This window comes from Aulostomus chinensis, chromosome 6 (genome assembly GCF_037954235.1).
Source record: "Aulostomus chinensis isolate RoL2024-O1b breed Wild chromosome 6, RoL_Achi_v1.0, whole genome shotgun sequence".
NCBI classification, from domain to species: Eukaryota; Metazoa; Chordata; class Actinopteri; order Syngnathiformes; family Aulostomidae; genus Aulostomus; species Aulostomus chinensis.
This window is the reverse complement of record NC_141325.1, coordinates 30,999,891-31,012,287: the sequence shown is the minus strand read 5'-3', so window position 1 is coordinate 31,012,287 and position 12,397 is coordinate 30,999,891. Positions and strand designations below refer to the sequence as shown.

At 48.6% G+C, this 12,397-nt stretch overlaps 1 protein-coding gene across 2 annotated transcripts in view; it reads right to left on the bottom strand.

Annotated features, from left to right (window-relative positions):
- Positions 1 to 2,767: 2,767 nt before the first annotated feature.
- Positions 2,768 to 12,397, bottom strand: part of msi1b (musashi RNA binding protein 1b) — a 21,574-nt gene continuing 11,944 nt past the window's right edge. Inside the window, exons 7-15 of one of the 2 annotated variants that reach the window (XM_086207552.1) lie at positions 9,912 to 9,960; positions 9,415 to 9,497; positions 9,217 to 9,334; positions 7,895 to 7,975; positions 5,953 to 6,009; positions 5,519 to 5,581; positions 4,916 to 5,070; positions 4,435 to 4,480; positions 2,768 to 4,354 (exon numbers count right to left, since the gene is read on the bottom strand). In XM_086207552.1, the coding sequence (XP_086063678.1) occupies positions 4,439 to 4,480; positions 4,916 to 5,070; positions 5,519 to 5,581; positions 5,953 to 6,009; positions 7,895 to 7,975; positions 9,217 to 9,334; positions 9,415 to 9,497; positions 9,912 to 9,960 (648 nt within the window). In that variant the 3' untranslated portion in view covers positions 2,768 to 4,354; positions 4,435 to 4,438. The remainder of the gene's footprint in view (positions 4,355 to 4,434; positions 4,481 to 4,915; positions 5,071 to 5,518; positions 5,582 to 5,952; positions 6,010 to 7,894; positions 7,976 to 9,216; positions 9,335 to 9,414; positions 9,498 to 9,911; positions 9,961 to 12,397) is intronic. The other variant, XM_086207553.1, reaches the window with a different exon arrangement.

The window sequence follows — 12,397 nt, the reverse complement described above, 5'->3', positions numbered from 1 at the left end:
TTCATAATACTGTGTTTTTAAGAGTGTCACGGATGAGGACAGTCAGTGGGGTGATGATTTAAGCATAATTACAGAAAAAAGCCAGTCTTGATGCTCAGTGACGTCATGTGGCTGCATAGATCAGACAGACTGTGGTCAGATGATGCCAAACTCAAATATTTGTCATGTCACATGACAACCCTGGAACCTCAAGCTTCAGGCACTGAGGGGTAAACTAACTACAGGCACAAGAAATCATTGTATGTTTGACTGTGGCGACACTACCAAAGAATCCTCGTGGAGGTCTAACTTGGCGTACACGTCCCAGGGCTGGATGTGACGTCCAGGGTCTCACTCCTTTTCCTGAATGCAGACTTTTAGTTTTCAACAACATAGCAAGAGCTAGTACTTTTCTTTTACTCTTTTATTCAGATTACTGTGAGAGTGATTTGTTATTGTCAAGGTCGGTTTTTTTATGGTACAGACAGACATACAGACAGACAGACAGAGATTCTCACATTATTGTGCTGGAGTCAAACTATGGTAGAAAAAAGTAAATAATACGAGGCCACGAAGTGCCATTAACCTACTAAAACCAACCTGAGCAGCCGTCTGGATGCTCCTGTTTAGAGTGTTGCTGCCACCATGTGTTCAAGTTGAGGTACTGCACATACAATTGGCGCAAATGAAAACTGACAACTCTGTGCTGTCAGGACAGAAACTTCTTCTCCTCCTCCACAGGCTGATATAAGATCATTTGCTGGTTCTAACGATGTCTGGCTGGAGTGTCCTGACTGTTCAAGCCTCATCTTATAGTTTCCTCAACACAAATATACAAAGTTGTGTATTTCACCAAACCCACAAAATCAAGACGCCACCTTCTCAGAGACATCTTTTCCTTTGCTAAACACTTTTGTTTAGCAGGGTTCCATTATAAAAGACTAATATTAACTACTCTGTTGTTTCGGTGCTTCTTTGGTAAACTGGAAAATAATAAATGATATACTGTGAATGAAAATGGGACGCTTGTCTTCAGCTTTGATAGAAATTGGAGTAAATGGAGCCCAAGAAAAAAAACAGTTGAAAGTGAAGTGTGCGTCTGCAGCAGAGACACGGCAGAAGTCCCAGCGCAGCGTCCAGGTAAATCATGTCATGCAAAGACATGTTGGTATTTGTTCTTGTTAACTAGTGTTTGATTTCAAAGTATGAGCCATGAGTTGTCAATATTCAAACGTGATGACAGAGTTGTTGGTAAAACAGCTCATAGATGCCCTTTGTGACCTTTGCAAAATCGTCTCTACCAGAGTAAAATTACAAAAAGCTGATTGGTGTCAGACTGGACCAGCTCAGGGAGCCTGTGTCCTGCTCAAGTCCTCAGACACGCATCATGAATGTGGTGTATTGTGCTGCGGTGATGAGGCCAGCAACAGATGGAACGAGCCCTGGGTGGAGGGCTTCATCATTGACCTCCGTGAAGCTCCTTTGGGCCTGGAACAGAGAGAATCTTCTAGTTCTGCTCACGCTGCAGGTGGTGGAGGGTCGAACCCCGCAGCAGTGTCACGTGTACGAGCCACTTGGACAGACGTTTTCCTGTCCTCTAAATATTTAGACAGAAATGCTTCCCTGCCTAGCTCTGTCCCCACGCCTGCCTCGGCTTCATCTCCATCTGAGGTGAAGCCGAGGAGCGGTGGAAACAGGCATTTGTTGGGTCTTACGACCTCATCTCGTTGTGCACAGCTACAAAGATGCAACAGCTGTTGTTGGCACGGCGACTCTGCTCAAGGCTGCCCCGGACAGCTCGGAGGAGGCAAATGTGTTGCTCCTCTGTGACCGCAGAGTACACCGGCTGTTTCTGGGCATCTCCACTGGAACTTGGAGTTGCAACAGTCATTTTGTTGGATGAAAACTGTGGAAACGTAGGGAAAAGACCAACCAAGTAATGATGAGGTCGTCTAACGCGCGGCGCATCAACCCTCACGCCTCCCTGCTGTGCTCTGATGTTCTCATTCACGAATGAATGTAACCAGCAGACATGAAGTATTCATGCTGTAACCAGACATCTGCATTATTAATGGGCCATGCAGGGCAGGTGACCATGGTGATATGGGGGGGGGGGGGGGGGGGGTCCTCAGAGGCAGCATCTTCTGAGCTGTGCCATTCTGTAAGAGGTGTGCGCCCCCGTCCAGAAAGGACTTGATGTTCATGTCTGGCTGCAGCGTCCACAGAGAGACTGAAGCCCAGTGGTGGGACCCTCCTGGAGGCGGGGGAGGGGAGGCAATGGGGCAATGATGATGAAAAACAAAAATCAGCCTGCAGAGCGACGTGAGGGTGGCCCAGAGGCACGCTGGTGGACCTCAGAGGACCGAGGTCGGCAGAGAAGGTTGTGTGATGTCACAAAACCTGGAATCTCCCAGAGTTCTCATGGCATTAAAGCAATTTGTCAGGCGGGCACTGATGTCATCAGAAGTCGAATGTGCTCCTCTGATCCCAGTTCCTGTGCAGTACATAACCGGGATCTGGTTTTAGACTTCCTGGTCCTCAGGGACCAGCAGGTTCTCTGTTCTGTACATGTTGAGGCCTTTTGTGCTTCCTATTGTTCAGGGAGTGTGCGCCATGTTTTTGGTGAGTGTGTAGTTCCTGCTGCCCCTGCACAGCAAGCTGGCAGATCCATTCAGCGTCGACTCCCACGGGTCCAGAACAGGGTTCAACAGCGTGCCCCTATGTTGTAGTCGCGCAGATGTTCTTGGTAAAAAAAAAAGGTCAGTATAAAGTACACATAAGTGGAATGTTTTAAAATAATTTATTAGGAATTTTAAAAAGTTTTTTAAGAACAAACGTAACAGGAAAAAGAAACTCAGAAAGGTTACAGTGTTGACAAGATTATTATTCAGTGAAAAGAGCGTCACAGTGAGCTCCCGTGGAAGCGCCAGCAGTGTGAGCGAGGGTATCAAAATGTAGAACCTGCATCTTCACAACACGAGTGCTTTGTTCTTGTTTGAAGGAAAACACTCATTGTCCTACATCCTCTGAATATTAATATTTTGGTCTAAAAATAGCCGTCACATTGCTGGAGTCTGTGACCTCCAGTGGATACGCAGTGATTGACCGGGGGGTCGACAGGTAACCCAGCTAAGAGACCCCCTTCCTTTTGTAAATGGTTTAACCATCCACACATCGTTATAGGTGTTAAAGTAAAATTAAAAAAGTCAATTAAAATTTCACATTTGCAATTGAGGTACTTTCCTCCCAAAACCAGCACATGGCACATTGGAAACCAACGTGAATGGAACCATGTTAGCAAACATGAAGCAGAATGGAACAGTCGTCGGCGTGGTGACGGTTCCAGCATCCTTCATTTTCCTTCACAATCATCACATATTGACAATCACAGTTAAAACAACAGTATGACACAGTAAGAAAACAGCAGGATTCCTCCTCTCCTGAGCCAGGAGCGTTTCACGTCCACATATCCCCCAAATAAAGAGTTGTTCCAGCCTCTCTCCTGCTGAACGCACAGCTGGAAGCAGCTTGTGAACGACGTAACAGACTGGTGGAAATGTCGCAGCTGTGGAGAGAAACATGGCTGGTCTAACACTGATGCACAACATCCTGAAATGTTCTCGACCCCCATGTGAAACTATGACACGTAACAGTTTCCACCGCATGTGGATTGATGAAAGAAGCAATCTTACCATCTCTCCAAAGCCTCCCACATCCCAGACACAAAAATTAGCTGCACCCCCAAACAAAAGTCATATTTACAATATTTTACAAAATTGTACAGCTCGCGTAGGCCGACTCTGTAACTGCGACTAAGGACCCTTGTCGTCTGACCATTTTTAGTGTCTTGTTAAAAACCTACCAAGATATACACTTTGTGACACATTTTCAAGAAATAGTATTTATCACAAATGATTTGTTAAAATTCAGTATGAACTAATGACAAATATACAGTTTTCCAGTACAGCTCCTGACCTTCAAACAGGCTTCACCTGGAGATTTAACTCCTCGACCTCAGAGAGATCAGGCTCAGAGGTCACGTGATAAGACACCGCCGAAACAGATGGAGACACGTCGCAGCGTCACGCCAACAGCAAGTCAAACACAACAACAGAAAAAAGAACACTAAAAATACAGCATCTGCACGTGTTGCTATTACATGAAGTGAGACACGTTTTCAAAAGGGCGTTTAAAACATCGTTTTCAGACAAAGGTGGAGTTTAGTGAGGCGTCAGTTGGGTGGGCTGGTTGAAGGCTGAAGCTGGGGGGCTGGGGTGTGGGTTCAGCGGCCCCCAGCTGGAGAGGTGGACTGACAGAGTCGCACCACATCAAATCCAAAACAGCTTCGACTCCTTCCAGCTCTCAGGCTGCCGCTCTGCAACCACACAGGAGCGCCTGGTTACTCACAAACACAGCACCGACGCCGACGTCACTCTGCAGGTGACAGAGACTCACCTTCTCAGTGGTAGCCGTTGGTGAAGGCCGTGGCGATCAACGGACCCTGTAGGAGCAAAAGCACAAGGTCAAAGTTCAATTTTGAAGTCTTTTAAGTTTTTCAAGCATATGATGGTACTGCTGGATGGGTTCCTCCACCGTCCCAAACTCAACATAGAACCTTCGAATACAGTATAGAACCCTGCACCTCAGTTGTGGAACGGCAGGATGTTACGTACATTCACACCGTGTGCCAGCGCCACGGACTGCAGAACCATGGAATATATTGTTTTGCTTTAATGTTTTCCTGTTGCCAATCTATTGAAATCTTGATAACAGATATCACATCAATGCACATGTGATCACCACAGGGGTCCTTCTGCTAAGCTTAGCTTAACTAAGCCAAGCTAACAGCTGCTAGCTGTGGGTTGAAAGACATGTGACTGATCTTCTCATCTGACTGTCAGCATTTATATGTGAAATCATCAAGGTGGTCTCTCACCCCCAGACTATGGCTGAATCCAGTGCTGGGGGCGGGGCTTGCAGCACTGAGGTAACTGCTGACAGCTGACTCCTGACCTGCTGTTCCATACAGGTCTGCCATTGGCCCCGGGCTGCTGGTACCTAAAAATCCAGCTGAGCGGGACGGGGTAGAACCTGGAGGCAGGGGAACAACAGCGTGTCAGATTGGTTGATTGTGACTGGAGAAGAATCAGGCAGCGACGTTTTCATTCTTGTACATGAATAAAATGCCTCCGTGACGCATGATAGAGAGGAGAGGGCGGTGACGATTCATTTAGATGAATGAAGGCATGTTGTCATTTCTATCTCCTGTTCAAGGGAGGGTAGACCGACTGTGTGCAATGTGACAATCCTGTTCAAGAGGGATATTTCTAGCATGCCAAAGCTGCAGAGCGTCAAGGTGCTACATGCTACATGATAAACAACACATGCTTGAAGTAGAAGCACAAGTAACTCGGTCGCCTTCACTCTCTTGCTGTGAGCCAGAAGACACATCATAAAATCCCAGCCATCGTCCATAGACCTCCTAAATTTCATACACATGACCACAATAGGGAACACTGAAACTTCCCAAGCTTCTTACCTCGGACTACTGCTGCTGCAGCAGCCGCCGCCGCCATTGGTCCGTATGCAGTGAGAGGAATGGCTACAGAGACAGAACAGAGGACAACCAGGTTGAGTCTGCATGCACCCAACAGGTAGTAAAAAGACAGCAGTTTACACCTCACTCCAGTGACCTCCAAATACAAGAGTCCCCTCAAGTCTTGTGGGTAAACTGCTGATGTAAGAGAAGAATGAACAGATGAGACGGCTGGCGATATTCACAGAGAATCAGAGAGTCTGGTGAGGTCACACAACTGTAAAAGCCTCCTCATAACTGTCAGCAATCCTGCCTTCAGCTACACCAGCGAGGACGAACACAAACATGCAGACCAAAGATCATGTGATGGTCCCAAGGTGGCGTGTAGCAGATGGACAACATGCTGCTTGTAAAGTCCAGAGGAGGGACTGACTGACCTGTGAGCTCAGGGGGGTGGGGTGAAGTCAGAAGGGGGGTCCTCTCTAAGTGGAACTCTAAAACAGAAACATCAGAGTGCTGTTGAGTCACACACCACCGCTGTCCACACACACACACACACACACACACACACACACACACACACACACACACGCAGAGAGGCAGGACACATCTCAGAGGTGAAGACAGGAAGTGTGCAGGCACATACTGGGACAGACAGGGACACTGGCAGGGTGGAACATAATTTAGTTCAGTAGATTCAACAGCACCTCATACGTATGGCACATATCACAATTCACATCATGTACAAGTACTTTGTGTATTTCGCTGGTGGGCATCTAAATTCACACACACACACACACACACACACACACACACACACACACACACACACACACACACACACACACAAGGTAAGCAAATGCAACTCCCCTCCCTGATATTTACAAGCAGCCATTTACACTCACATTGTTTGATATGTTTCTATGGAAACATGTTAACATTTCTGGCAGTGTAGCTACACACACTCATATCAAGCAAATTATTAAGTACAAGTACACAAATATCCTCCTTCATCCTGATACATCCCTTTACTCCATTCAAACACGTATTAGTCTGCAACTCAGTAAGCACCTGAACACAATTTTTGTTCACTTGCAAGCCTCACAACTTCCTGGTAAACATGTACAGAAGTTCCTGCTGGCAAAGGGAAACCCTATCTCATCATCATGAAGTGTATAAAACTGTGCAGGAATACCAGCATGAAGGACATTGCTGGACACTCGTCATCCAGCGTCTCCAGAGACGGACAAAAGAAGAAGATGGAGCCCCTCCTCTAGGAGCTGAGATCCAGGCTAGTTAGCTTAGCCCAATGGCTGGTAGTGGGTGGAAGTGTTAGCATCAGCTAGCTCAGGTCCAGGCTAGTTAGCTTAGCCCAATGGCTGGTAGTGGGTGGAAGTGTTAGCATCAGCTAGCTCAGGTCCAGGCTAGTTAGCTTAGCCCAATGGCTGGTAGTGGCTGGAAGTGTTAGCATCAGCTAGCTCAGGTCCAGGCTAGTTAGCTTAGCCCGATGGCTGGTAGTGGCTGGAAGTGTTAGCATCAGCTAGCTCAGGTCCAGAATAGTTAGCTTAGCCCGATGGCTGGTAGTGGGTGGAAGTGTTAGCATCAGCTAGCTCAGGTCCAGGCTAGTTAGCTTAGCCCAATGGCTGGTAGTGGGTGGAAGTGTTAGCATCAGCTAGCTCAGGTCCAGGCTAGTTAGCTTAGCCCAATGGCTGGTAGTGGCTGGAAGTGTTAGCATCAGCTAGCTCAGGTCCAGGCTAGTTAGCTTAGCCCGATGGCTGGTAGTGGCTGGAAGTGTTAGCATCAGCTAGCTCAGGTCCAGAATAGTTAGCTTAGCCCGATGGCTGGTAGTGGGTGGAAGTGTTAGCATCAGCTAGCTCAGGTCCAGGATGCTGGTGTGTCCAGCAGGAATCCTCCTCCTCCTCCTCATCATCAGTAGCAGCAGTCGCTCTTCTAGTCCTCAACAAACCTTTGGTTCTGTTGACCCAAGTTCCAGTGGAGCTTTGGAGGTGCTGCGTCAAATCACTGCGCCCAGTCAGGAAAGTAGTTCCGGCTACGTGTCTAATTCTAACATTGTGGGGACTTTTGACAGAAATGCACGCTAAGCTAATTAGCCTGGGTCTCAGCTCCCTAGGGAACAGTCTGTATGTCGCTGTCCAGCTCTGGTGAGGATGGACAATAAAAGTATAACCCTAAAAAATCTGGTGGGCTCTTCTAAGATGATGGAAATTTAACAGGAGTTGCACTTTTCTCTCTCCAAATGTTTCTAAATGTTCCAGATGATGCCAACCATCACCACTCATCAAGAGGGTAAAGATGTATATTTCAGCCTCTGTACTCAGCTAGTTCATGTGTTTAAATGTCTGGCGTGTGAGGGTTTACCAGGGAACTGGTAGGTGTATCCGGGGGTGATGCCGGCGTAGCTGCGGCTGGTGTAGGTGGCCGTCTGGAAGCTTGGATAACCTGCGGAGACAAAGTTCCTGTCAGTGTCACACTCACAGGAAGACGTCACTCTTAGGTGTGTTGATGTGCTGCCACTACAGCCTGTCTATGACATGCAGGTGGGCCACATTCTACACCTGGATTTCTCCACAGGACTGAGCCAACTAAAGGCTCCCGTTTCACTCTCAGCAGTACAATGTACACGGAGTCCTGCTTTGTGTACAAGCTGACACCACAGCTCGTCTCAGGACAACAATCAGAACATGGCTATGATGTAAACAAATTCAAAAAAGTTAGCGTGTTTCCAGTTTAACAGCATATTCGTTTATGTCCTCAGTCTTGTCATCCATCTAATGAGTTGAGTGCAGTTCTCAGACTGAACAGTAGGTGGCAGCATTGCTGTGGCCAGTTTAGCTTCAGAAGCTCAAGCAGAGCACATCTCCTGTTTCTACAATTAAGAATATGTTTGAAAATGATTACATTCACCCTGCTTGTGTGAAAATGTCTCCAGTTTGAAAAAATAAACCCTAAAATGTCTCTGGGATGCCATCAGGATGATCTCAGCTTGGGCCTGGAAACTCTGAGTGGGCGTCAGGTTGCATGGCATCATGAGAAATGCAGGATCTAGTGTTTCAGGAGTTTAATGGAGCTGCAAAAAATAATTAGTCCCTAAGCTGATCAAAATAGATTCATTGGCAATGATTTTAGTTAACAATGTATCACTTCAGTATTTTTTCAGGCAGAAATACAGAATAGGCAGCAGACTTGCAAACATGAGGTTTTGAAATGTTTGCACTCTTGGATGGATGAAAGAAGCCAGATGAACAGGTCACTTTGAGCTGAAGAGCATTTCTCACATTTCCTTGACATTTTAAAGGGGAGGGGAGTTGAACCCCTGTCCGAGACCTGAAGTCACACGTGAGGCTCCGCGGCGTCCGAGCCTCGCTGCTCTCCTGCAGGTTTGATGAAGGAGCTACACTGAAGTCTTGAATCCCAACTTGAGGTTGGAATGTATCCACCTCCATGTTTAGTTGCAGGTACTCACAAGTAAAAAGACACTGTGGATAACAACACATTTCTTTAAAGCTTCTAGGACTACATCCCGTCTTCCAGCTTGCATGGCGGCGGTTGCTAGCAGCCCTCGATGGTCAGCCGCCTCCCGTGAGGCACCATGTGACTTTTGCGGCAGGAGGAGCTGTTATGCAGCTCAGGTGAGAGAACCAGCTGCTGCCGCCTTCCTGTCCTGATCAATACTTGCTTACCCAGCATTCCAATGCCCAGCATGAAGGCGTCCATTCCATAGGGCATCACCCGAGAGCGCCCCCTGGCTGAGCCTGTGGGGGACATCACCTCCTTAGGTTGGGCTTTCTTACACTCCACCTGTTTCAGCACAGAACACACACGGTGACCTAGTTGCAGGTGAGAGGCAGCAGAGACATGATGCATCTATGGTATCTCACCATCTTGTTGTTGATCTCATGGAAGTGGATCTCGCAGACCTTCTCCACCACGTCCTCGTTCTCAAAGGTCACGAAGCCGAACCCTGGCGAGAGCAGGAGCGGAACATTTTTTTTACAGTAATGTTGGGTTTATGTTCAGCAGAACGGCTAATAGTCTCAAATAATCGCCGCTGTAATAGCCGCTCAGCACATTTGCCCCCCCCATCCTTCCTTCCCTCCCTTCCTGGCCAGAAGGCCCGAGCCAAGCTGGTAGGCTGTCATAATCGATCAGTCCCAGGGTGGGGAGGAGGTGCTTAAGGAGGCTTTATCCTGATCCTGATTAACGGACTGGCTAATTAGACTAGCCCCGTTTGTCTCCTCCAGCTCAGCCCACAGGAAGGAGGCCTGCAGGGGGGAGGGGGGATCGATAGATACCCAGGAAGGACCGGAGGAAGAGCAGTAACTTGAGGAAAGGTAGAGCTGTGGACAGACAGAGACAGGAGGCGGGTCCGGCTCACCTCTGTGTCTGTTGGTGGTCTTGTCGAACATGAGCATGGCATCGTCGACCTGGGGGGGGCAAACAACACAGTTTTACTCTCGTCTCGCCATGCGACATATTGCCTGACCTCAGCCCTTCTCAAGTTCTGCAGGGACGCTCAGCAACAGATGGACAGAGGAGGGGAGGAGGAGGAGGAGGAGGGAGGAGGGGCCTGGAGACGAGCGACAGGTTACAAAAGAGGCAAAGAAGAGGAAATATGAAGAGGTGCGAGGACAAGCCCCCACTCTGAACATGCTGGGGGACATAATGGGGGGCATGAAAAGTTAGAAGTTGTGTTTGCTGCTGAGCTGCCTGTTCACTGCCTCTCACAGACAGCCAACAATCTTGCCCCCTTTCTCCCCTCCAAAGTTTGACATTCCCATGGCAACAGTACAAAAAGTCCTTCTGAAAGAGCCAGCATCAAATATGGGTTATGAATAGTGGGAGAGTGCCAGAGAGACAGAGAGGGCAGCAAATCCAGAAAAACAGAGCCAGAGGGAAAAAAGTAGCCAGTCACAAGTAAAGAAGTGAATCCAGAGGGCAGGTGGAGACTTGATGAGAGAGGAGAGCTGATCGTGAGAGGAGTAGCGACAGGTGGAGTTCTAGTGAAAGAGAGCATGGAGAGAGAGAAGAAAAAAGATTGGGTCAAAGTGGAAAGGGAGGAGAAAGAAGAGACAAAAGGAGGGAGAGAACAAAGAGGCCTGGAGGCTTTTGTTTGTTGGCACACTCAGCCATAATTCCTTCTCCTCTTCTCCCTTTGACCTCTCCCTCCTGCTGGCCCCCCTCCACACCGCGGAGACACAGGTGTCTGGTGTGTTCACAGGCCCAGGTTCTCATGTCACAGTCCACCTTCTCGTCCTCTTCCTCCTCTCACTGCTGACATGAGGTCCACAGAAACCTTTGGCATCTAGAGTGAGTGTGCTGGCAGCCCTGGTGGACTTGGACCGCTGCAATAATGTGCCATACTCATACATGCGAGCGAGGACCCCCTCGGGCCGTGTGCTGGGGAAAGGTCAAAGGTGAGAGCGGAGTGTCGGTGTGAAAGCGGACCTGTCCTGATGCCTCTGGGATCACTTCCACCCTGACATTTGCCCGTCACTTGCAACACGCTTCACCCTGCAGTTACACCTTCATCCCAAAGGCCAAACAGTCGGAGCTCCTGAGTCTAGAGGGTGAAGGTCTCACACACGACACCCCTCCACCACACGCCGCCGCCGGGGACCATGCAACCACAACAGCCTTGAAAACGCCACAAACGCAGCTAATTACACATCATTGCTCCATATTTCAAACTGTGAGCGCTTTAATGGCGTAGTGCTGGACAATATTCCCTCTTATCCTTTTTTCCACCTCTCATCTTCCCTGCTATCCCCGGCCCATCCCTCTCTGCACTCTTTTGTCCTCCCCAGGACGGGACACAAAAGGTCCAGTGAGGCAGTCTAATCAGGAACTTCCATGGATGGCTGGAGCCCACATTTCACCGTCCATCCCTCGATATCTCTCTCCGCAAAATTCATCTCCACGTTATGATTGAGGAGGGAGCCCAGAGAAGCTGCGGGCCGAAGCTGTGGCGCTGGAAATAAAGTGCCACGGCTTCGGAAATGCAAGGAGCGATGAGTCGGCACGTTTGACTTCTAAAAGTTTGAAGGGTTTGTGATGCAGGTTGTCCACCTGTTTTCACTTCTACCTTAAGATCGACCCGAAACCACACGGCGCTTCACTCCCAGCATCATCCACGACGGTGGTACCTTTACGAGTCTGAACCCCCAGAAACTTCCAGACTGCATCCAACTTCTGAACAAACTAACAAAATATTTGTCTAGCTTTGTACGGAGGCATAAAAGCCCTCGTAAATCTCCCCCACACCCCATCTTTGCCCCAGTTCCCTCTCCTACGCCTCCACAAACCTCTCTCAATCGAGCCCTCCCTCCCTGGTCGCAGCTTTTGTCCGTCCATCACCCCCCCACCCCCCCCAACTTCTACAACTTTTTGTGGAAATGCATAAATGTGTTGATGTAAGGAATCTGACAAACAAGTTGAGGGAGAACTTTTCAGTTTCTAAGTCATTCTGTATTTTTTGCTGCTTAACAACAGAGTCCCCCCCACTCCTGCTAACACCCCCTAACACCACCTCATCCCTCCTCCTTCAGAACAAAACCCCCTTACCCACAGAATTACTTGGGGACAATGGGCAAGCCAGGTCACCACGGTAACGAGCCAGGAGGGGGTTGTGGGTAGGAGCAGCTGTTACATCAGATTAATTCAGATTCTGATAATCCCTCCTCCTTCCTCACCATCACCACACACTCACTACAAACTTTTCTCTTCAACCCCCCCAGCCCTCCCTCCTTCTTTTACCCCAACTTCGCCTGCTGCTCCTGGACCCTCTCAGCCTCGTTATTTTCCTCTTCCTACCCTTTTCTCTCTCCTTCCTCCTTGCAGTAACTCCTTCGCTTCCGAGCGTTT